At 49.3% G+C, this 26,591-nt stretch overlaps 1 protein-coding gene across 1 annotated transcript; it reads right to left on the bottom strand.

Annotated features, from left to right (window-relative positions):
• Positions 1 to 1,434: 1,434 nt before the first annotated feature.
• On the bottom strand, positions 1,435 to 6,492 carry LOC103627578 (DUF740 family protein). The gene has a single exon (XM_008647879.4). It carries the CDS (start codon positions 2,377 to 2,379, stop codon positions 1,786 to 1,788), a length of 594 nt encoding a protein of 197 aa, XP_008646101.1. The 5' UTR covers positions 2,380 to 6,492; the 3' UTR covers positions 1,435 to 1,785.
• Between the last annotated feature and the right edge of the window lie 20,099 nt (positions 6,493 to 26,591).

Here is a 26,591-nt window from a genome sequence, read left to right as displayed (position 1 = left end):
TGTCGGATAGAGACCGGATTTTCACCAGCCAACTATGGAAGCATCTGTTTTCCCTAGCTGATGTATCCTTGCACATGAGTTCCGCTTATCACCCACAGTCCGATGGACAAACTGAGCGCTTAAATCAATGCCTGGAAACCTTTTTACGTTGCTTTGCACATGCCTGTCCCCAGAAGTGGTTGGAGTGGTTGTATTTAGCTGAGTATTGGTACAACTCGAGCTGGCATTCGGCTTTGCAAATGTCTCCCTTCCAGGTGCTCTATGGATATGCTCCACAACATTTTGGCCTGGACGTTCTCAAACCCACACCTGTTCCGGTTTTGGATGATTGGCTACGTGAGAAGACAGTGATCACAGCCCTGGTTCGCCAGCATTTGGCACGTGCGCAGAATCGTATGAAAGTGGCAGCTGATAAGAATCGCTCTGAAAGGGTTTTTGCTGTTGGTGACCACGTCTATCTGAAGATTCAGCCGTATGTCCAATCCTCATTGGCTCCTCGGGCAAATCAGAAATTGGCTTTTCGGTACTTTGGTCCTTTTCCAATCATTGCCAAGCTGGGACTCGTCGCCTATAAACTGGCACTGCCTGAGTCATGTTCTATCCACCCTGTCATTCACGTTTCTCAGCTCAAGAAAGCTCTGCCATCGTCGGTATCAGTTGCCCAGTTACCGGATCAGCTGGATGGGTTGCAAGTTCCGCAAAAAATTCTTCAACGCCGCTGGGATCCCAAGGGTAACCTTGAAGGCTTAGTGCAGTGGTCTGAATTACCGGCATCCTTGGCTACTTGGGAAGACTTGACTTCACTTCGTCAGTTGTTTCCACGGGCTCCTGCTTGGGGACAAGCAGCACCTTATCCAGGGGGGAATGTCAGCAGTGCTACAACATAGAGCGATATGTCAGCCGTCTTGCAGAAGCAGCATCAGGGAAACACAAGCAGTGGGCCGCCTGTTGATCCTGCGAGTGGGCCGAGGCGTAGTATGAGACAACGCGTCAAGAGCACAAGGGTCCATGGGCCTGAGTGGGTGGCATGACTGGCGTTCGGAGAGTATACTTCTTCCACTGGCGTCGCGTGGGAAGGGCAGGAAATGACAGAGAGAGCTGATTCTCCTATTGTAGTTCCTTAGAACTCCTTCTTCCCCTTCCTGCTACTCTCTGTTAATTCTGCTGTAATTCCGCTACATTACTACCAATCAATACGAGTGCCAGTCGAACCCTAACATCTCGCCCTTCGAAGCTAATAGTCCAACAACTGCAATTGTACAATGATAAGTGATGCATTTGTCGTTAACTGGCAAGGCGCGCACGATCGATCTCTCAGCCGAGCGTGCGGTTCTATAATAACTACTACTACTACACCATTGCAAGTTGCAACGACGAGGCAGTGGCAGACAGAACATTGGATGAATGTACGTGGTACGGTGGTAGCAGTGGTAGTACAGCAACACAAGATAAGATCAAATTGGAGAGCTCAAAACATCCAATTTGTTGCTACAGAGTGGAGTACAAGCACGCTACAAAAGCCAAGAGACCATGAGGGGTTCACCCACCCACTAGCAGCGAATATGCACACATTACGCCCAGATCACAGGCTTTCCAGGTTTCGTCTAACTTAATCATGGAATTAGCGGCACGCGACGCGATCGCAAAAGCAGAAAAAGGAGCACGAACGCTCCTCCTCTAATCCACCGCCTTGATATAGTTAACTAGTGATTAATAGGTAATGATCCCGGCCACATGACCCCCACACTAACCACTTTCCGGGCATCTGGAGGTGAGGCACCTCGCTCACGCCCGCCCCGCCACGCTCGCCGACAACCTGCGGTGCCGGAACGCCTTCAGCGGGCTCGGGAAGTGCCACCCCCACCGCGCCCGCGCCGCCGCGGCCGCGCTCTTGGCCTCCACCGCTGTGGCGGACACGGAGCTCGAGCGCGGCAGCCCCATCCCCTCGTCGTCGTCCTCCTCCTCCCCTGGCTCCGCGCCCCCCTCCCGCGCCGCGGGCTTCCAGAACGGCGGCCACCCCCAGACCCGCGCCTTCCGCCTGCCGCCCCCGGACGCGGTCGCCGCCGAGGGGGCGGCGAGCGCGGCGGAGGAGCCCGTGGCCACGGACCTGGAGCGCGCGATCCGGTGCTCCCGCTCGATGAGGCTGTGGACGCGGCCGACCGCGTCGCCGGAGGCCGAGGAGGAGGAGGACGGCGAGGCGCACGCCGCGGCGCAGGCGCAGGGCCGCACGTGCGCGCAGTTGGGGCAGAGCCGGAGGAGGCGGTCCCGGAGGCAGTGGGGGCACACCCCGCCGCCGGATCTCGCGGCAGGGTGCTTCCGGCACCTCCATTCGTCGCCTCCTCCGCCGCCGACGACGACCGCGGCCACCGCTGCCTTCATCGACTCACGCGGTTGCTCCTCCTAGGCTGCCTCGCTCTCTTCTCTCTGCGGTCTGCGCGGGTGGGTGAGGGGACGGGCGTTAGTGCGTTACCAGCGTCGCTGTTGAAAAAGAGCGGGGCAACGGCACGGAGCGTCGGAGCCTGTGATAAGGGGCTGAACGGCGTGTAGTTTCGGAGCGGGGAAAGCGGGCGTCAACTTACAAGCTATCTACGGGAGTGCCATTGGCAAAGGTGGCCAGCAGTTGCGCGGGGATCTTCTGTGGTTGAAGAGCAACAACATAAACCGTCCTACTCCTGCAGTTTAACTTTGGTTGGTTCCTTTTCCTCCTTCCCTTTCGTCCTAGTAGTAGTAGTACGTGTGGCAAGTGAGAAGCCGGCGGAGAACGAACCGAAACGCGCGAGCGTGGAACCAGAGATCCACGCACAGGGCACGGGAGACAGCAGCAGCCGTGCTCAGTTTGTTCACAGAAACACAGTAGGAACAGGCACAACACGTCGTTAGGGTCACAGACGATCCCGACTTGGGGTCTACCGATAAGGCTGCCGCCGCACGTGCGGGGCGGGAATGAGCCGTGTGGGGGACAGCATCGGGGGGTCCGCATGTCGGTCTTGAAGTCGTGACCGAGACGCCTGGCCCAGTCTCCTTTTTTTTTTCTCCCTTGCTGACCCCTTCGGCCCTTCCCTTCTTTTATGCTGAGCCCGTGTGGCCTGAGTGCGAGGCTGCGACTGCGAGCAGCAGGCGTACAGAGCACGTACAGCGTCGCTGCCCGCTCGCTGGTTTCCACGTTGGTATCGTGCCGTGTCTACTGCCACGCGCACGCGAGCGTAGTGCGGCCGCGATGTCAACGGTTGTACCGCACGTGTGCTTGACAATCCTCGGACGCGCGCGCGAGCTGTGCTTGTGTGGGGTTCCGCATCTCGGCACGGAAATTTCCGGCTCGAGCTTGATCCGGGAACTGGGATTAGTCCTTTGCTCCTGTTTAAGTAACTCCTAGGGCCGTAACATAATGTGTCAATTAAATGCAGGTGTACGGTGTACCCGCTCGGTGGCGTCAAGCTATGACAACACCAGCGCTTCTTTCGGCGGCCGCGCGCGGCATGCATGCGTGCACCGTGCCCGCACGTCCCGTGCAAATCCGTGCACACGTCCGTAGGGAGTACTACGAGTAGCTGCGTTTTTTTGGGGAAGATATCTTTTGCCCGGCCGGTGCACGAACAGATTGGCTCTAAAAACCACACTGGCTAATGCCAAGTTAGACAGCCTAGAACAGATTCCGTGGTGCGCGGTGCGATACAAATCATCATCAGGGTCAGGGGGCGCTCTCCCCGTGTCCAGCCAAGCAAGTCCACGTACAGACATGCCTTTCGAGTCACGCAAGATCTTTTGGGAGGGGTCCAAATCTCATGTCGAATGAAGCACCAACGTGCTCGTCATGATTATTGGGTCATGCCTCCGACGAAATTATCCAATTTGTTCTTCAAAAGATACCACCAATGCAAGCTAACGCCTCCCTCCTCCTACGAGTCCAGTCCATCAAATATTCCTCATCAAGATGCCCTTCTTTGATGACGTTGAAAGTTCGGTCAGTAGCTACTGAACTTGTTAAAAAAAGGGAAGGTAAAAAAAACAGCAACGTTCCTGCTGTGTTTTTCCTCAAAATGTATTGCTACCCAAAAGAAAAACACACACATATACAAGATTCTCTTCGTTCATTCCTGGTTCGTAGCTCAAAAAGGAGGCACAAAACGACGGGCACATCAGCACACAGTATCACTCGCAGGCGCGCGCAACCACCAAGCACAGACAAAAATCACACAGCGCTGCCGGCTGCGCGGACATGCATGGTGGCTTGCGGCGCAGCCGAGACGCACGCGTCTAAAAATAGCTGGTGCGCGGCGGCACGGGCCACGGGCACCGATCCCGTCCACCACCGCACCGCACCGCACCGCACCACGTACGTCCCGGTAGGTGCCGCCGGCGCCGCGCGGCACATGGGCAACGGCCGGCCACTCGGCCCTGTGTTTTCAATCGCGAGACGGCGCAACCGCAACGCGCAGGAGCTGGCGGTCGGCGTCAAGCAGCATGCTGTATCCCGCCGACGACGGCGAACGGGACCAATTAGTGCAGTCTAATCCCGGCTCCCCTCGACGGCCAGTACTTCAGTGGGGGTCTTAGTCTCGCTGTCACGTTGCTCCGCGTTAATTAGGCTCGTGGAAGAACTAGGTAGGTCAATGATTAGGTGGGGAACTTGAGAGAGCGGTCCGGTCGCTTTCAACCACAAAATCGCTTTTGATATACTACACGTACGCCATTTATAACGGGTGCTAGATCATGTAGCTGAGCATCTGGTGCAAACTCTGGCTGAGCTAGACTAAGATTTATTGAGAGCTTAGGTAATTTTTATGGCTTCTTATGATGTTCTAGTGTGCTGCCTTGTTATTCTCTGTCTTTAATTCTTGAAATCATTATAATTAAAATCATCACAATGCTTTAAACATTTGTTGTGGATATTGTTGACACCACCAACATGCTCCACCAATGATTTGTATGCATGTTTCTAATTACTAAATCTAGTTTAAGCGAGTACCCTATAGCCAAATTGATTTGTCCAACCTGGTTACTTAAATAGAAAACAATAGAAACAATATGCTCCATCCTAAGACTTGCTATATTCTATCTAATTAAATTTAATCTGCCATGATTGTGAAAAAAATCGTGTCACATCTTCAATTTTTCTGTATGAAATTTTATAATACAACATCTGTTCCAAAATGTTTGTCGCTCTGACATTCGTGTCGGTCAGAGTTTCTCAAGTTTGACTAGATTATAGAGCATATTAGCAACATTTGTATCTCCAAATAATTTCACTAAATAATAAATTTAAATATCTACCTAATGATACCAATTATGTACTATAAACATTCACGCTTTCTTTTATCTATTTGGTCGGAGTTTAGAATGGTTGACTCCTCGAAAAGCGAGAACGACAAGCATTTTGGGACAGAGGGAGTAGGTTGGTATGGTCCTTTTGTATATACGCCCTTCTAACTTGATATATAAATTCAGGATCATACTCATATGTTTGTTAGTGTGAAGGATAAGTTAGAAGCTTCGTTTTGATGGACCTTATAGCGGTGAACCTAGAGCAAGGATTTATCACCGATGGACTAGATGCACCGATATCGAGGCCATGTGAATTTCCTATTTTTTGACACGTTGAGGACTCAGAAATCTTTTTATTTATGTTGTCAATTTTCTTGTGAAATACACACTCTATCCCAATTTATAATCCGTTCAACTTTTTTACAGGAAGTTCGATCGTCTCATCTTATTCTAAAAAACTACAATTATTATTAACTTTACTGGGATACTTCAAGTATGGATCTACTTTTTTATTTTTCGCACAAAAAATAATAAGATGAGTCGATCAAACTTTCAAATGAATTATAAATTGAGACGGAGTGAGTAGAATTTAACCAACCTGATTCTCTTGATAAAAATTATGCTTGCTTGTGTTTTTTTTAAAACTTTAATTTTGATGGTGCGTCATATCTGCATGTTTGACTCAGTTCTCAGTGCATTTTGGGGGTTGTGAGTGTTGGTGAGGATATTTGGGTTCTAATGGCAAGCCGCAGCCCAGTTCTTCCACGCTACATGCTTAATCTAGATCCTACATATTAAGGAATTTTCAGCACAACACATTCAATGTTCATACTGCATGCTTAATCTTGCTCTCACGTACATGGCTGACATAACCTAGCGTCTCTTCTCCCCTTTAAATCCTACCTGCATAGCACATAGTTATCTCCGATATTTACAACCCATGTGCCGATTCGAAAATTTGCTTTATGTACAGCCCATCCTTACCGTACCGTAGCCATTTAGCAACCATTTACCTGACAAGTGCACTGCTCATGCTCTCACTTTCCCTGTCTGCTTATCTCTGCAAAATATATTTTTGTACGAGGCACCTGTTGTTTCAGCTAATTTGGTGGCAAACTCTTGCAATTTCGATTGTGCCTTCCCATGATGTTGTATTGTCTAATGCAATGCTCATTTCATCATGTTCTGTATCTCTCCATTCTTCTGCTTTAATGGTGTGCCTAGCATATGTGTAATATCGCCCAGTCAGAGTTCAGCTAGACTCTATTACGGTACAAATTTTTTCATCATGCGGGGGTCCCCACCTGATATATTTATATTGAATCTGAATAGAAGAGCACCAAAAGGATACAAATAGGTCCTGAAGATAGAACACAAAACGTGGCTGCCAGCTTATAGAGCCGACGGAGAGTCCCAGTTCAAACGGGCTGGCAAACGACAAATGGCAGGCCTTGCCTTGTGTTGTGGCCGGGTGGGCTGTGGGCTAGTAGCCGAGATTTGGCGAAAACTTGCTGCGAGGGATAACGAGCAGTGCGGCGGATTTGTTGGGCCCATGGACCACAAATGTACTCGCCAGATCGTATAGGTATGCCGTTTCTGATTCGAAGAACGAAGGCCTATCACACTGTGTAAGCCCAACAAACCCAGTAGTGGAGAAAACGTTTTTGTTCTAGATAATCGAGACATTAGTAACCGACTCTGACTCCACTAATCAACCTTCATCGGACAGAAAAAAAAGAACAGCGAACGACCAGATAACCCGTGACTTTTTTTTTGTTCTGTAAATTCCGATTTCCTAGCTTTCACTTTGTGTATAATTCTGTATGGAACTTATCACCATAATTTCGTAGAAAATTGCTACAGTATACTATACTCACGGTTTTTTATGTATGATTACCGGGCTGATTGGTGTTAGAAATATAGGCATTTTCTGTACCATTTTAATTCCATAAATTAACATTATGATGATAACATATAATAGATAATCAAACATAGAAAACGTGATCTCAAAAATATCCATAACAATATGGATCATGAGAACACAAAGCATATGAAGCATGTAAATCATATAAATAAAATAAGTATATAAACATGGTTCATGGATTATTGCGTAACAACTGGAAATAAACAAATAACAATATAAACAGGATGACTGTACAATTAAAACAGACAGATATAACATATCATAATACGATAGAACAGAGGTACATACGACATATATAATTTGCAGAATATAAAACAGTAACGAACTGAATTGATCATACCCTCCCATGCGTTCCGAGGATCCTGATCCTTGTCCAACTTCTCTTGTCATCCGATCGAGATGAAGACGCCAGGAACCAGCGATGAAGACAACGACAGACGTTGGGCAGTCGCGAAGACGCTCCCAAAAACCTAATTACCGATCCCCCGAGCAGGGTCTCGAACGGCAAGGGCTTCGGAGGCACCTGCCCTCTCGCCTCTCTGTGCGCGCAGAGCCACGAGATGGAAATACCCTCACTCGGCGGCTGAAATGTGATTCTGAAAGTGTTTCTCGCGTGTACCGAGTGACAGGGGTGCTCCTCTATTTAACCTCTCGCAGAGGGAAGCTGAAGGAGAAAGGTCGCCGAGTCACGCCAAGAGTCGGCCAGCTCTAGCCGAGTTATGCCATGAGTCGGCCAGCTCTCGCCGAGTCACGCCATGAGTCGGCAGCTGAAGGAGAAGGGTCACTCGGCTGGCCGACGAAGAGACAGGGTCACTCGGCAGACGAAGAGACAGGGTCACTCGGCTGACGTACGCGGTTAGTGAGTGCTAAAAATTAACACAACCACACCACGCCCGCTCGCCTGCCTGCCTGCCTGCCTCGCCTCGCCACGCCACGCCCGGCCCGGCCGGCGGCGCGCGCGCGCGCGTGTGGCACGCCCTTGTCCATTTCTTGACTTCTCAAGTTAAGTGGAATAAATCCCACCATATAAGTCAAGGCAAAAGACCCTTGGACTTCCAATGTGGCACTATTGGTATTCTCCACCATTACACACCATAGAGTTTATTCAATAAATGGGCCAAGCCCATAAAAGATCCAACAATCCCCACCAAACTCTAGGGTTTGTAATGATGAAGTATCAGAATCACAATCCTTTGATATACCAGTGTTTCGATGGAGACTGTTAAGTTGAACATTCATCTAGAATAAGAGTTTCACTCATTCACAACTGAACAATGGACTATGCCTTGAATTGACAGTTTTGTGCGAAATAAGATTCACTCAAATCCTTTGCTGATACTAGGCTGCAAAAGGGTATTCCCGCTTTTCAGAAGCATATAAGTCACACTTCAGTGTCTTTCATGAGTATTTAGGGATTACCCAAGTCCCATAGACTGTGACTAGCAGTCTGACTCATATAGGTGTATTCCTCAGAAGATGTTCTGTAGGACAACATCTCACCTTTATAAGACTCTTGGAATACATTAAGGTAAAAACCATCCTGCCTTACAGATAGGAAAGATGTGCATCAGAAATGAGTTAAAGAAGGGATCTTTCCTCACAATCTACTCCTAGCTTGTTTCTCCACTCTACTTCACGGGATCTCCGATCACATAGAGCAGGTTACCACTAGAGTAGATCTCACATGGGTCTCATACCCATTTCCCTCGATGCACTTTCTATCACATTGTGTGATAGACCCTTAGTGAATTGATCTGCCAGATTATTTGATGTGTGGACATAATCCACAGTTATAACTCCGGAGTTTTTCAACTTTCTGACAGATTTCAATCTCCTCTTAACATGCCTTGTAGACTTCATGTTATTCCTAGAACTGTTAACCTTTGTAATCACCGTTTGGTTGTCACATTTCATGGAAATAGCCGGTATCGGTTTTTCAACTACCGGTAAGTCCAATAGGAAATCACGAAGCCACTCGGCCTCAGCCCCAACAGTGTCTAATGCTGCGAGTTCTGCTTCCATTGTAGACTTTGTTAAGATAGTCTGCTTGCAAGACTTCCAGGAAACAGCGCCACCTTCAAACAGAAACACATATCCGCTTGTGGCATAAAGCTCATCAGCATCAGAAATCCAGTTGGCATCACAATAGCCTTCCAGCACTTTTGGGTTTCCGGTATAATAAATACCGTATGTCATAGTACCTTTCAAATACCGCAACACTCTCTCAAGAGCACGCCAGTGATCATCTCCTGGTTTCTGAAAGGGAATTAGGCTTACACCTAGTTCCTAAATAATTTTGGTGGTTGAATTGCCCAACACAAATAATTGGACTAACTAGTTTGCCCAGGTGTATAGATTATACAGGTGTAAAAGGTTCACACTCAGCCAATAAAAAGACCAAGTTTTGGATTCAATAAAGGAGCAAAGGGGCAACCGAGGGCACCCCTGGTTTGGCGCACCGGACTGTCCGGTGTGCCACCGGACAGTGAACAGTACCTGTCCGGTGCAACAGGGGACTCAGACTCAAACTCTTCGCCTTCGGGAATTCTCGGAAGCCGGCGCGCTATAATTCACCGGACTGTCCGGTGTGCACCGGACATGTCCGGTGCTCCAAGGAAGCTCGGCCTCCTGAACTCGCCAGCCTCGGGTTCGCGCGGCAGCCGCTCCGCTAAAATTCACCGGACTGTCCGGTGTGCACCGGACTGTCCGGTGTGCCAGCGGAGCAACGGCTCCCTGCGGCGCCAACGGCTCCCTGCGGAGCATTTAATGCGCGCTCAGCGCGCGCAGAAGTCAGAATCGCCCATGCCGGTGCACCGGACATCAAACAGTACATGTCCGGTGTGCACCGGACACCCAGGCGGGCCCACAAGTCAGAAGCTCCAACGGTCAGAATCCAACGGCAGTGATGACGTGGCAGGGGCACCGGACTGTCCGGTGTGCACCGGACTGTCCGGTGCGCCATCGAGCAGAAGCCTCCAGCCAACGGTCAAGTTTGGTGGTTGGGGCTATAAATACCCCAACCACCCCACCATTCATTGCATCCAAGTTTTCCACTTCTCAACTACTACAAGAGCTCTAGCATTCAATTCTAGACACACTAAAGAGATCAAATCCTCTCCAATTCCACACAAAGCCCTAGTGACTAGTGAGAGTGATTTGCCGTGTTCATTTGAGCTCTTGCGCTTGGATTGCTTCTTTTCTTTCTCACTTGTTCTTGAGATCACAACTCCATTGTAATCAAGGCAAGAGGCACCAATTGTGTGGTGGCCCTTGCGGGGAAGTTTTGTTCCCGGCTTTGATTAGAGAAGAGAAGCTCACTCGGTCCGAGGGACCGTTTGAGAGAGGGAAGGGTTGAAAGAGACCCGGCCTTTGTGGCCTCCTCAACGGGGAGTAGGTTTGCAAGAACCGAACCTCGGTAAAACAAATCTCCGTGTCTCACTTGCTTATTCGCTTGGGATTTGTTTTTGCGCCCTCTCTCTCGGACTCGTTTATATTTCTAACGCTAACCCGGCTTGTAGTTGTGTTTATATTTGTAAATTTCAGTTTCGCCCTATTCACCCCCCCCTCTAGGCGACTATCAATTGGTATCAGAGCCCGGTGCTTCATTAGAGCCTAACCGCTCGAAGTGATGTCGGGAGATCACGCCAAGAAGGAGATGGAGACCGGCGAAAAGCCCACTACAAGCCAAGGGAGCACTTCATCGGAAGAGTCCCGCACCAAAAGGAGGGAGAAGAAGAAGAGCTCCTCCAACAAAGGGAAGGAGAAGAAATCTTCTTCTCATCACAAAGAGAAGAAGGAAAAATCTTCTTCCCACAAGCCGCATCGGAAAGGCGACAAGCACAAGAGGATGAGGAAGGTGGTCTACTACGAGACCGACACTTCATCAACTTCTACCTCCGACTCCGATGCGCCCTCCGTCACTTCTAAGCGCCAAGAGCGCAAGAAGTATAGTAAGATCCCCCTACGCTACCCTCGCATTTCCAAACATACACCTTTACTTTCCGTCCCACTAGGCAAACCACCAACTTTTGATGGTGAAGATTACGCTAGGTGGAGCGATTTAATGCGATTTCATCTAATCTCGCTCCACAAAAGCATATGGGATGTTGTTGAGTTTGGTGCGCAGGTACCATCCGTAGGGGATGAAAACTATGATGAGGATGAGGTGGCCCAAATCGAGCACTTCAACTCTCAAGCCACAACCATACTCCTTGCCTCTCTAAGCAAGGAAGAATACAACAAAGTGCAAGGGTTGAAAAATGCAAAGGAGGTTTGGGATGTACTCAAAACCGCGCACGAGGGAGATGAGCTCACCAAGATCACCAAGCGGGAAACGATCGAGGGGGAGCTCGGTCGGTTCCGGCTTCACAAAGGGGAGGAGCCACAACACATGTACAACCGGCTCAAGACTTTGGTAAACCAAGTGCGCAACCTCGGGAGCAAGAAGTGGGACGACCACGAAGTGGTAAATGTTATTTTAAGATCTCTTATCTTTCTTAATCCCACTCAAGTTCAATTAATTCGTGGCAATCCTAGATATACTAAAATGACCCCCGAGGAAGTCATCGGGCATTTTGTAAGTTTTGAGTGCATGATAGAAGGCTCGAGGAAAATCAACGAGCTTGGCGACACATCCGAAGCTCAACCCGTTGCTTTCAAGGCGACGGAAGAAAAGAAGGAGGAGTCTACATCAAGTCGACAACCAATAGACGCCTCCAAGCTTGACAATGAGGAGATGGCACTCGTCATCAAGAGCTTCCGCCAAATCCTCAAACAAAGGAGGGGGAAAGACTACAAGTCCCGCTCCAAGAAGGTTTGCTACAAATGTGGTAAGCCCGGTCATTTTATTGCTAAATGTCCTATGTCTAGTGACAGTGACCGAGGCGACGACAAGAAGGGGAGAAGAAAGGAGAAGAAGAGGTACTACAGGAAGAAGGGCGGCGATGCCCATGTTTGTCGTGAGTGGGACTCCGACGAGAGCTCAAGCGACTCCTCCGACGACGAGGACGCCGCCAACATCGCCGTCACCAAGGGACTTCTCTTCCCCAACGTCAGCCACAAGTGCCTCATGGCAAAGGACGGCAAAAAGAAGAAGGTTAAATCCAACTCCTCCACTAAATATGAATCGTCTAGTGATGATAATGCTAGTGATGAGGAGGATAATTTGCGTATTCTCTTTGCCAATCTTAACATGGAGCAAAAAGAAAAACTAAATGAATTGATTAGTGCTATTCATGAAAAGGATGACCTTTTGGACTCCCAAGAGGATTGTCTAATCAAAGAAAACAAGAAACATGTTAAGGTTAAAAAGGCTTATGCTCTAGAAGTAGAAAAATGTGAAAAATTGTCTAGTGAGCTAAGCACATGCCGTGAGATGATTGACAACCTTAGAAATGAAAATGCTATCTTAAATGCTAAGGTTGATTCACATGCTTGTAATGTTTCAATTTCCAATCTTAGAGATGATAATGTTGACTTGCTTGCTAAGATTGATGAATTGAATGTATCTCTTGCTAGCCTTAGATTAGAGAATGAAAATTTAATTGCTAAGGCTAAAGATCTTGATGTTTGCAATGCTACTATTTCCGACCTTAGAACTAAAAATGACATATTACAAGCTAAGGTTGTAGAATTAAAATCTTGCAAACCCTCTACATCTATTGTTGAGCATGTATCTATTTGTACTAGATGTAGAAATGTTGATATTGATGCTATTCATGATCATATGGCTTTAATTAAACAACAAAATGATCATATAGCAAAATTAGATGCTAAAATTACCGAGCACAACCTAGAGAATGAGAAATTTAAATTTGCTCGTAGCATGCTTTATAATGGGAGACGCCCTGGCATTAAGGATGGCATTGGCTTCCAAAGGGGAGACAATGTCAAACTTAATGCCCCTCCTAAAAATTTGTCTAACTTTGTTAAGGGCAAGGCTCCCATGCCTCAGGATAACGAGGGTTACATTTTGTACCCTGCCGGTTATCCCGAGAGCAAAATTAGGAGAATTCACCCTAGGAAGTCTCACTCTGGCTCTAACCATGCTTTTATGTATAAGGGTGAGACATCTAGCTCTAGGCAACCAACCCGTGCCAAGTTGCCTAGAAAGAAAACTCCTAATGCATCAAATGATCATGCCATTTCATTTAAAACTTTTGATGCATCTTATGTGCTTACTAGCAAATCCGGCAAGGTAGTTGCCAAATTTGTTGGGGGCAAACACAAGGGTTCCAAGACTTGTGTTTGGGTACCCAAAGTTCTTGTTTCTAATGCCAAAGGACCCAAAACAGTTTGGGTACCTAAAGTCAAGAACTAAATTTGTTTTGTAGGTTTATGCATCCGGGGGCTCAAGTTGGATACTCGATAGCGGGTGCACAAACCACATGACAGGGGAGAAAAGGATGTTCTCCTCATATGAGAAAAACCAAGATCCCCAACGAGCTATCACATTCGGGGATGGAAATCAAGGGTTGGTCAAAGGTTTGGGTAAAATTGCTATTTCACCTGACCATTCCATTTCCAATGTTTTTCTTGTTGATTCATTAGATTACAACTTGCTTTCTGTTTCCCAATTATGTCAAATGGGCTACAACTGTCTTTTTACTGATATAGGTGTCACTGTCTTTAGAAGAAGTGATGATTCAATAGCATTTAAGGGTGTGTTAGAGGGTCAGCTATACTTAGTGGATTTTAATAGAGCTGAACTCGACACATGCTTAATTGCTAAGACTAACATGGGTTGGCTCTGGCATCGCCGACTAGCCCATGTTGGGATGAAGAATCTTCACAAGCTTCTAAAGGGAGAGCACATTTTAGGATTAACAAATGTTCATTTTGAGAAAGACAGGATTTGTAGCGCATGCCAGGCGGGGAAGCAAGTTGGAGTCCATCATCCGCACAAGAACATCATGACGACCAACAGGCCGCTTGAGCTACTCCACATGGATCTATTCGGCCCGATTGCTTACATAAGCATCGGCGGGAGTAAGTATTGTCTTGTAATAGTGGATGATTATTCTCGCTTCACTTGGGTATTCTTTTTACAGGAAAAATCTCAAACCCAAGAGACCTTAAAGGGATTCTTGAGACGGGCTCAAAATGAGTTCGCCTTAAGGATCAAGAAAATAAGAAGCGACAATGGGACGGAGTTCAAGAACTCTCAAATTGGAAGCTTCCTTGAGGAGGAGGGCATCAAGCATGAGTTCTCTTCTCCCTACACGCCACAACAAAATGGTGTAGTGGAGAGGAAGAATCGAACTCTTTTGGACATGGCAAGAACCATGCTTGATGAGTACAAGACACCGGACCGGTTTTGGGCCGAAGCAGTCAACACCGCCTGCTACGCCATCAACCGGTTATATCTTCACCGAATCCTCAAGAAGACATCATATGAACTCCTAACCGGTAAAAAGCCCAACATTTCATACTTTAGAGTTTTTGGTAGCAAATGCTTTATTCTTGTTAAAAGAGGTAGAAAATCTAAATTTGCTCCTAAAACTGTAGAAGGCTTTTTACTTGGTTATGACTCAAACACAAGGGCATATAGGGTCTTTAACAAGTCCACTGGACTAGTTGAAGTCTCATGTGATGTTGTGTTTGATGAAACTAACGGCTCTCAAGTAGAGCAAGTTGATCTTGATGAAGTAGGTGAAGAACAGGCTCCATGCATAGCACTTAGGAACATGTCCATTGGGGATGTGTGTCCTAGGGAATCCGAAGAGCCTCCAAATGCACAAGACCAACCATCCTCCTCCATGCAAGCATCTCCACCAACTCAAAATGAGGATGAGGCTCAAGTTGATGAAGGGCAAAATCAAGAAGATGAGCCACCTCAAGATAATGGCAATGATCAAGGGGGAGATGCAAATAATCAAGAAAAGGAGGATGAGGAAGAGCCAAGACCGCCACACCCAAGAGTCCACCAAGCAATACAACGAGATCACCCCGTCGACACCATCCTTGGCGATATTCATAAGGGGGTAACCACTAGATCTCGTGTTGCTCATTTCTGTGAACATTACTCTTTTGTTTCCTCTATTGAGCCACACAGGGTAGAGGAAGCACTTCAAGATTCGGATTGGGTGGTGGCGATGCAAGAGGAGCTCAACAATTTCACAAGGAATGAGGTATGGCATTTAGTTCCACGTCCTAACCAAAATGTTGTAGGAACCAAATGGGTCTTCCGCAACAAGCAAGATGAGCATAGTGTGGTGACAAGGAACAAAGCTCGACTCGTGGCCAAAGGGTATTCACAAGTCGAAGGTTTGGATTTCGGTGAAACCTATGCACCCGTAGCTAGGCTTGAGTCAATTCGCATATTATTGGCCTATGCTACTTACCATGGCTTTAAGCTTTACCAAATGGACGTGAAAAGTGCCTTCCTCAATGGACCGATCAAGGAAGAGGTCTATGTTGAGCAACCTCCCGGCTTTGAAGACAGTGAGTATCCTAACCATGTTTATAGGCTCTCTAAGGCGCTTTATGGGCTCAAGCAAGCCCCAAGAGCATGGTATGAATGCCTTAGAGATTTCCTTATTGCTAATGGCTTCAAAGTTGGCAAAGCCGATCCTACACTCTTTACTAAAACTCTTGAAAATGACTTGTTCGTATGCCAAATTTATGTTGATGATATTATATTTGGGTCTACTAACGAGTCTACATGTGAAGAGTTTAGTAGGATCATGACACAGAAATTCGAGATGTCGATGATGGGGGAGTTGAAGTATTTTCTAGGATTCCAAGTCAAGCAACTCCAAGAGGGCACCTTCATTAGCCAAACGAAGTACACTCAAGACATTCTAACCAAGTTTGGGATGAAGGATGCCAAACCCATCAAGACACCCATGGGAACTAATGGGCATCTCGACCTCGACACGGGAGGTAAGTCCGTGGATCAAAAGGTATACCGGTCGATGATTGGTTCATTACTTTATTTATGTGCATCTCGACCGGACATTATGCTTTCCGTTTGCATGTGTGCAAGATTCCAATCCGACCCTAAGGAATCACACCTTACGGCCGTAAAACGAATCTTGAGATATTTGGCTTACACACCTAAGTTTGGGCTTTGGTACCCTCGGGGATCCACATTTGATTTGATTGGTTATTCGGATGCCGATTGGGCGGGGTGCAAAATTAATAGGAAGAGCACATCAGGGACTTGCCAGTTCTTGGGAAGATCCTTGGTGTCTTGGGCTTCAAAGAAGCAAAATTCGGTCGCTCTTTCCACCGCCGAAGCCGAGTACATTGCCGCAGGTCATTGTTGCGCGCAATTGCTTTGGATGAGGCAAACCCTGCGAGACTACGGTTACAAATTAACCAAAGTCCCTTTGCTATGTGATAATGAGAGTGCAATCAAAATGGCCGACAATCCCGTCGAGCATAGCCGCACTAAGCACATAGCCATTCGGTATCATTTTCTTAGGGATCACCAACAAAAGGGGGATATCGAGATTTCTTACATTAATACTAAAGATCAATTAGCCGATATTTTTACCAAGCCTCTTGATGAACAATCTTTTACCAGACTTAGGCATGAGCTCAATATTCTTGATTCTAGAAATTTCTTTTGCTAGCTTGCACTCATAGCTCTTTTGAATACCTTTGATTATATCTCTTTTATGTAGTATGACTAATATGTTTTCAAGTCTATTTCAAACCAAGTCATAGGTATATTGAAAGGGAATTGGAGTCTTCGGCGAAGACAAAGGCTTCCACTCCGTAACTCATGCTTCGCCATCACTCCGAGCAACTCTCTATTCCTTGGGGAGAAATGAGCATCAAAGAAAAGGACTTCATCCTTGGGGGAGAGAGTAAAAGCTCAAAAGCAAAAGGACCGGACTTCGTCTTTGGTATAATCTTAACTCATTCATTTATGACCAAAGAGGAAGAACTTACTTAGAGGGCTCTAATGATTCCGTTTTTGGCGATTCATGCCAAAAAGGGGGAGAAATGAGCCCAAAGCAAAAGGACCGCACCACCACCACCAAATTCAAAAACTTAGTGCTTTCCAAAAGTATTTATCATTTGGTATCCTATTGTGTTCAAAAAGGGGAGAAAGTAGTATTTCAAAAATGGTATATCAAAACCCTCTTGAACACTAAGAGGTGGATCTCTTTTAGGGGGAGTTTTGTTTAGTCAAAGGAAAAGCATTTGAAACAGGGGGAGAAAATTCCAAATCTTGAAAATGCTTTACAATCTCTCATTCATTTACTTTTGACTATGTGCAAAAGAACTTTGAAAAGGATTTACAAAAGAATTTGCAAAAACAAAACTCGTGGTGCAAACGTGGTCCAAAATGCTAAATAAAGAAAGAAACATTCCATGCATATCTTGTAAAGTAGTTATATTGGCTCAATTCCAAGCAACCTTTACACTTACATTATGCAAACTAGTTCAATTATGCACTTCTCTATTTGCTTTGGTTTGTGTTGGCATCAATCACCAAAAAGGGGGAGATTGAAAGGGAATTAGGCTTACACCTAGTTCCTAAATAATTTTGGTGGTTGAATTGCCCAACACAAATAATTGGACTAACTAGTTTGCCCAGGTGTATAGATTATACAGGTGTAAAAGGTTCACACTCAGCCAATAAAAAGACCAAGTTTTGGATTCAATAAAGGAGCAAAGGGGCAACCGAGGGCACCCCTGGTTTGGCGCACCGGACTGTCCGGTGTGCCACCGGACAGTGAACAGTACCTGTCCGGTGCACCAGGGGACTCAGACTCAAACTCTTCACCTTCGGGAATTCTCGGAAGCCGGCGCGCTATAATTCACCGGACTGTCTGGTGTGCACCGGACATGTCCGGTGCTCCAAGGAAGCTCGGCCTCCTGAACTCGCCAGCCTCGGGTTCGCGCGGCAGCCGCTCCGCTAAAATTCACCGGACTGTCCGGTGTGCACCGGACTGTCCGGTGTGCCAGCGGAGCAACGGCTCCCTGCGGCGCCAACGGCTCCCTGCGGAGCATTTAATGCGCGCTCAGCGCGCGCAGAAGTCAGAATCGCCCATGCCGGTGCACCGGACATCAAACAGTACATGTCCGGTGTGCACCGGACACCCAGGCGGGCCCACAAGTCAGAAGCTCCAACTGTCAGAATCCAACGGCAGTGATGACGTGGCAGGGGCACCGGACTGTCCGGTGTGCACCGGACTGTCCGGTGCGCCATTGAGCAGAAGCCTCCAGCCAACGGTCAAGTTTGGTGGTTGGGGCTATAAATACCCCAACCACCCCACCATTCATTGCATCCAAGTTTTCCACTTCTCAACTACTACAAGAGCTCTAGCATTCAATTCTAGACACACTAAAGAGATCAAATCCTCTCCAATTCCACACAAAGCCCTAGTGACTAGTGAGAGTGATTTGCCGTGTTCATTTGAGCTCTTGCGCTTGGATTGCTTCTTTTCTTTCTCACTTGTTCTTGAGATCACAACTCCATTGTAATCAAGGCAAGAGGCACCAATTGTGTGGTGGCCCTTGCGGGGAAGTTTTGTTCCCGGCTTTGATTAGAGAAGAGAAGCTCACTCGGTCCGAGGGACCGTTTGAGAGAGGGAAGGGTTGAAAGAGACCCGGCCTTTGTGGCCTCCTCAACGGGGAGTAGGTTTGCAAGAACCGAACCTCGGTAAAACAAATCTCCGTGTCTCACTTGCTTATTCGCTTGGGATTTGTTTTTGCGCCCTCTCTCTCGGACTCGTTTATATTTCTAACGCTAACCCGGCTTGTAGTTGTGTTTATATTTGTAAATTTCAGTTTCGCCCTATTCACCCCCCCTCTAGGCGACTATCAGTTTCGACACAAACCGACTTAGCTTACTCACAGCATAAGAGATGTCTGGCCTTGTTGCACTTGCAAGGTACATGAGCGAGCCAATGATCTGGGAGTATGTCAATTGGTCCCTTGCTATTCTCCGATTCTTTCTTAATAGCACACTAGGGTCATAAGGTGTTGGAGCAGGATCACAGTCACTAAAACCAAAGCGACTCAATACCTTTTCCACATAATGGGATTGTAACAAAGTTACCCCACCATCAGCTTCTCTAACAAGCTTGATGTTTAGAATGACATCAGCCTCTCCCAAATCTTTCATCTCGAAATTGCTCGATAGAAGATTTTTAACTTCCTCAATCACATTGAGATTTGATCCAAAGATCAAAATGTCATCAACATTGTTGGGGCGAAGGCAAAGACGCCACCCTTCGCTCGAAGCCTTCGCTGACAGCCGCTGCTCTGACAGACAAAACAGGCAGGGACACACTTCGCTTGATCGGCACCGGACGAAGACCAGCGACGAAGTCATCCCTCAGTGCGTCCTCGTCCGGCTCAGAGGCCCACGTGCGATCTGGCCCATTGTAACGGGCCCTGCGTGGCCGCCGCGCGTTACGGGCCTAATCTGTAAAGGCATCCCTGTAATTACAGTCTGTAACCCCACTTTATGGGAATATTCTGGGGATAACCTAGGTAGCTGAGGGCACATGCGTCCTTAGCACAAGGCGCTGGGCGCTCAGGTACCTATAAATACCCCTGCATAGTGCCCGTGGGAGGGCAGATTGACAGAGCTATTGCCTTCTAGCACGTAACCCTGTTGTCACCACTGATCACCCTTGTTGGCCTCCTTGCGATTGAGAGCAAGTTCTAACATTTGGCGCCCACCGTTCGTGCTACGACAAAACCACCCGCGATGGCACCTAAGAGAGCTAACCCGAAGGCTGACGAGGCTGCGAAGGCAGCACTGCTCGCCGCAAGAAAGGGCAAGGCCCTCGCCCTCACCCAATCCACCCACCAAGACCCCACTGAAGACAATGTTCCCCGCACCTGCGAAGACGACACCTTCCGCACCTGCGGGCCTGAAGGACAATCGCAGCCGCCCCCAGGCTTCGCCCCACTGGAAGGCGCGGACCTCACCGAGGACGGTGAAGTCCTCGGCGTCTCAGCGGAAGAACAGCTACAGCTGCGCGCCCTGCGCCTCAAGAACCGCAATCTCCAGAGGCAGAAAGAGATACTGGAGGCCAAGCGCCAGCGTGTGTCCGCACTAGCCAAAGTGCGGCAAATGATACGCGACGAGGAGCAGAAGGCCCAAGACCTCGAGCGCGAGATCGCGCTGATGCAGCGCGAAGGCCACCTTGGCCTGCAGCAAGAGCCACCCCTCCAGCAGCGCGCACAACCGGAAGACACGCGCGAAGGCCACCTCGGCCTGTAGCATGGGCCACCCCTGCAACACCGAGCACAGCCGGAAAACCCGCGTTTCCCCCAGCGTGACTACACCTTCCAGCACGGCGCGCCATTCCAAGGGGTCAACTACCTCGACGAGCGAAGTCCCCTGGCGCCACACCTGCAAGTGACGCCTTGGCCAGCTAACTTCCGAGCAGGGACCTATCCCAAGTACAACGGCAACACCGACCCGGCGCAATACATAATGAGTTATCAGGTCGCCGTTGCATCCGCCGGAGGGGACGACGCCACAATGGTGAAGTCTTTCATCATCGCCCTAGAGGGCCCAGCACTCACCTGGTTCTCCAGATTGCCTCAGCTGTCCATTGATTCATGGAGAAGTCTCAGGGACAAGTTCCTGCTCAACTTCCAAGGGTACCGCCCAAACACCGACGCCTTGGCCGAACTCTCGCTCTGCAAGCAGCTGGAAAAGGAGACTCTGCGGGAGTATTACCGCAAATTCTTAACACTCAAGTCACAGCTGCCCTCCGTCGATGATCAGATCGCTATCCACTACGCCATCAGTGGCCTTCGTGCCGGCGTCCTCTACAGCCACTGTATCAGAGATCCACCCAAGAACCTCCAGGAGCTATATCAGCTCTTTGAAAAATATGCCAAATCCGAAGAGCTCCACCAGCGCAAGGTTGAGTCACAGCGGAAACCCAAAGATGCCCCGCAGTCCAGCCGCACGTGGACGAGGACTCCGCAGCCAGACTCCGGTCGAGACGGCCGCAGTCAGCAGCAAGTGCACAACATCGCCAACCAGCATCCCGCTACTGACCCCCCTCGTCGCCAGGAATATCCCCCCCAGGGCCGCGGAAATGGAACTCGTGGCAGGGGCCGAGGGCGCGCACAGCCGCCGCGCCAATTCTACTGCCTTTTCCACGGCGAAGACTGCGCCCACCAAACCAAAGACTGCCCCGAAACGAAGGCCACCAGAGACAGAATGGCGCGGGCGCAGCCAGCCGACAATCCCAGAATTGTCGCGCATAATTATCAGCCACCCCCTCCACCATATATCCACGCTCCCGCCCCGCATCCACCGCACCACGCTTACCAACACCATCAGGAAGTACAAATCGTACCTCCTCCACCCCCACCCCCACACCAGCAACATCAAAACATCCCCCATGCCCCAAAGCAGGAAGACTTCGCCGATCAACCATATCGCGGAGTCATTCACATGATAACGGGGGGGTCCAGCACTGACTTCGACACCAAGCGGCAGAAACGGGACCACTACCGCATCATCAACCATGTCGCCGTCACTGGCCCAGTCATGCAGACAAAGTAGTCCCACATACCGCTAACCTTCGACGCACGAGACGTTGACCTGCGCAGCGCCCCCCACATCGACGCTATGGTCATCAATTGCAGTGTGGCAGGCTGGGACTTACACAAAGTCCTAGTCGACAACGGCAGTCAGGCGGACATCATCTTCCTCCACGCCTTCGACCGCATGGGTATAAGCCACAGCCTGCTCAAGCCTTCGGACAACCCGTTGTATGGCTTCGGCGGCAAGGGCACCTTTCCCGTTGGCAAAATAGAGTTGCCCCTCTCCTTCGGTGTAGCACCCAATGCCCGAAGTGAGCAACTAACCTTCGATATCGTGGACATGGTATATCCAAACAACGCCATCATGGGTCGGGGCTCCATCAATAAGTTCGAAGCTGCCATCCACGGACTGTACCTATGTATGAAGATACCAGGTCCGCTAGGCACTATTACGGTCTACGACAACCAGCAGACGGCGCGCAACATAGAGCGGGACTTCGTGCCCGGTCAGAGGAACGTGCACTGTCTCACGACCCAGCGCGAGGTCCCTGTGCCCGCCAGCCCAACCGATAAACAGCACGACAAGGCACAGCTGCAGAGCCAAGACGGGACCAAGACTGTCCCCCTCGATCAGGCCACGCCCAAGCAGACAGTCACTATCAGCGAAGACCTTACCTCACATGAAGAAGAGAAGCTTCTCTGCTGCCTGTCCAAGAATAAAGATGTCTTCGCCTGGTCCGCCCTCGACCTGGTCGGAGTCAGCCAATCCATAATTGAGCACAGCTTGGGAATTGACCCTCGGTGCGACCAAAAAAGCAAAGGCTTCGCAAAATGTCCGACGAAAAGACAGAGGCCGCCAAGGCGGAGGTGCACCGCCTCCTAGAGGCTAAATTCATCGAGCCAGTGGCTTACCCCACGTGGCTCTCCAATGTTGTAATGGTGCAGAAAAAAAGCGGGAAATGGCAAATGTGCATAGACTTCACCAGTCTCAATAAGGCCTGCCCAAAGGACAATTTCCTGTTGCCACGGATCGACAAAATAGTCGATAGCGCGGCCGGATGCGAGGTCATGTCACTCCTCGACTGCTTCTCCGGCTATCACCAGATATACATGAAGGAGGAAGACAAGGCTAGCACCAGCTTTATAACACCCTTCGGCACATATTGCTTCATCAGAATGCCGGAGGGACTAAAGAATGCCGGGTCCACCTTCTCCAGACTCACCAAAACAGTACTCGAAGGGCAGGTTGGCAGAAATATATTTACATATGTGGACGACATCGTCGTCGCCAGCAATAATAAGGAGGACCATCTCGCCGACCTCGCCGAGACATTCGCGAACATGCGAGATGCACGACTCCGCCTAAACCCGGAAAAGTGCGTCTTCGGTGTTCGCTAGGGCAAGATATTGGGCTACCTGGTATCACACCGCGGCATCGAGGCCAACCCAACCAAGATCCAGGCCATCGTAGACATGTCGCCTCCGCAGTCCGCCAGGGACGTCCAGCGTCTGACAGGCAGATTGGCCGCTCTCAACAGATTCATCTCCAGGTCCGCCGAGCGAAGTCTCCCCTTCCTCAAAACACTCCGCGGTGCAAAAGACTTCGCCTGGGGACCGGAGCAAGCAGCGGTCTTCGCCTCACTAAAACAGTACCTGTCGGAGCTGGCCATCCTCACAAGCCCCGACTCCTCGCTCCCCCTATTGCTCTATGTCGCGGCTTCGCCGCACGCGGTCAGCGCGGCACTAGTGCAGGAGCAGACAGTTGAGGGCGCGGTCAGACAGTGCCCTGTTTACTATGTCTCCGAGGTACTGACACCGTCCAAGTGCAACATGACAGAGCTGGAGAAGATCGCCTACGCAGTCGTTATGTCTTCGCGCAAACTTCGCCATTACTTTGAAGCATTCAAGGTCTGAGTCACCTCAGACAGGGGACTCGGTGAACTATTCAGAAACCCAGAGGCATCGGTGAGGATTGCCAAGTGGGCAGCCGAACTATCCGCCTACCACATCAGCTTCGAGCCCTGGACAGCCATCAAGTCACAAGTCCTGGCAGACTTCGTCGTCGACTGGACTGGGCCAATAACACAGCCAGACCCGTCCACAGAGAAGGTTTGGACTATCCATTGCGACGGCGCATGGTGCCATGCGGGGGCAGGCGCCGCTGCAGTCGTCACCTCACCAGCCGGAGTCAAGCACAGATATGCAGCACGCCTTAGCTTCGCTCTGGAATCCGACAGATGCACAAACAATATAGCAGAATATGAAGCAGTTATCCTCGGCCTCCACAAGCTAAGGGCCCTCGGAGTCACCACATGTATCATCAAAACAGACTCCAAGATAGTTGTCGGCCAGGTCGAGAAAGACTACGCAGCAAAAGACCCCGCGCTCATGCAATACCTCGCGGCCATCCGAAGTCTCGAGAGACAGTTCAAGGGATTCACCTTGCAGCATGTGGATAGGGCCAAGAACGAGGAGGCCGACGCATTGGCCAAGGCCGCCGCCAGGGGCGAGTCCTTGCCCTCCGACGTGTTCTTTCACATCATCGGCACGCCAGCCGTCCGGAGCCCCGAAGGGCTCCAAATAACTAATGATAGCGAGGGCCACCGCATAGTCAACCTAATCATGACCAAGGACTGGCGGGCACCAATAACCCTGTTCCTGCAGGGGTACTATCATCCAACCGACGTCAGCGAGGCCAAGCGCCTCAGACATCGAAGCCGGGACTTTGCACTGATTGAAGGCCAACTCTACAAGAAAGGGGTCAGTCAGCCAATGCTTAAGTGCGTCACCGAAACCGAAGGCATGCAGATCCTACGTGAAGTCCACAGTGGCACGTGCGGCTCACACGCAGGGCCAAGGGCCTTAGCTGCCAAAGTGATCCGCCAGGGTTTTTACTAGCCCGCAATGATCTGCGCCGCAAACCGGGTCTCAAGGTCCTGTGAAGCCTGCCAGAAATTTTCTCCTCGGTCAGGCAGCCCCTCGCAGTATACAAAGCTGATCGCCCATACATGGCCTCTCCAGCGCTGGGGCCTGGACATCGTCGGGCCCCTGCCCACCGCTCAGGGGAACCTTAAGTTCGCCTTCGTCGCCGTCGAATACTTCACCAAATGGATCGAGGCAAGGGCTGTTTCCACAATAACGTCAAAGACTGCCCAGAAATTCTTCTGGCAAAACATTGTTTGCCGCTTCGGAGTGCCGTCCGAACTAACAGTTGAGAGCACCTAGAGGGGGGGTGAATAGGTGATCCTGTAAAACTTAAACTTATAGCCACAAAAACTTGTTAGGTGTTAGCACAATTATTGCCAAGTGGCTAGAGAGGAGTCTCAACAAAACACAATACCACAAGAGATCAAACACAGAGATGACACAGTGGTGTATCCCGTGGTTCGGCCAAGACCAACGCTTGCCTACTCCACGTTGTGGCGTCCCAACGGACGAGGGTTGCAATCAACCCCTCTCAAGCGGTCCAAAGACCAACTTGAATACCACGGTGTTTTGTTTTGCCTTTCAATATCCCGTTTGCGAGGAATCTCCACAACTTGGAGTCTCTCGCCCTTACACTTGAGATTCACAAAGAAATACGGAGTAAGGGTGGGAATGAGCAACGCACACAAGACTTCAAAAGATCAGAGCAACAACACGCACACAAGCAGCAACAAGAGCTCGCAACACAACTCAAAGAGTTCACAACTCCACAAGAGCTCTATATGCTATCACAATGAAACGAATGCGTGAAATCAATGTCTTGGTGCTTAGGAATGTTGTAGGAATACTTGGTGTGCTCCTCCATGCACCTAGGGGTCCCTTTTATAGCCCCAAGGCAGCTAGGAGCCGTTGAGAACAAATCTGGAAGGCCATCCTTGCCTTCTGTCGTCGGGCGCACCGGACAGTCCGGTGCACACCGGACACTGTCCGGTGCCCGATTTATTTCCACAAACAGCGCAGCCGACCGTTGCCGACCGTTGCAGATCTGGCGCACCGGACATGTCCGGTGCACACCGGACAGTCCGGTGCCTCTTTCCGACCGTTGGCCAGACCACGTGTCGCGCGCAGATTCCGCGGCCGACCGTTGGCTCGGCCGACCGTTGGCTCACCGGACAGTCCGGTGCACACCGGACAGTCCGATGAATTTTAGCCGTACGCCGTCGGCAAATTCCCGAGAGCGGCGTCTTCAGGTCGAGGCAGCCTGGCGCACCGGACACTGTCCGGTGCACCACCGGACAGTCCGGTGCCCCAGACCGAAACAGCCTATTGGCTGTACACATCCAACATTCTCCTTTTCTTCTTCTCTCTGTTTCTAACACTTAGACAAATATATCAGTACACAAAACCAATGTACTAAGGCTTAGAAACATACCTTTACTTGTGATTTGCACTTTGTTCATCCATGGGCATAGATTCACATTTAAGCACTTGTGTTGGCACTCAATCACCAAAATACTTAGAAATGGCCCAAGGGCACATTTCCCTTTCAATCTCCCCCTTTTTGGTGATTTATGCCAACACAACATAAAGCAACTAGAACAAGTACAGAATCACTTCAAATAGAGCTCAAATCTATTTTGATTCATTTTTGGCATATATGGATCATCCTTTGCCACCACTTGGTTTGTTTTTGCAAATCAAACTCAAACCTCTATCTCTAAGTCAAACACACATGTTGAAGCATAAAGAGAGTCATTCCAAAAGAGATTGATCAAAGATTTCAAAAACTCCCCCTATTTCCCATAATCAATACTTCTCCCCACAAGAAGCCAACTTTTGACGAAAGAGACAATGCAAGAGTTTTGAACAAACCAAAAGCTCTATTCTACTATTTTCAAAATCTCTCAAGTGGTAGCTGATCCATTTATTGCTTTGGCCTTTATTTTCTCCCCCTTTGGCATCAAGCACCAAAACGGAAACAACTTTGGCCCTTTAACCC

Source organism: Zea mays, chromosome 5 (genome assembly GCF_902167145.1).
Source record: "Zea mays cultivar B73 chromosome 5, Zm-B73-REFERENCE-NAM-5.0, whole genome shotgun sequence".
NCBI lineage: Eukaryota > Viridiplantae > Streptophyta > Magnoliopsida > Poales > Poaceae > Zea > Zea mays.
This window is presented reverse-complemented; position numbering and strand designations above follow the sequence as displayed.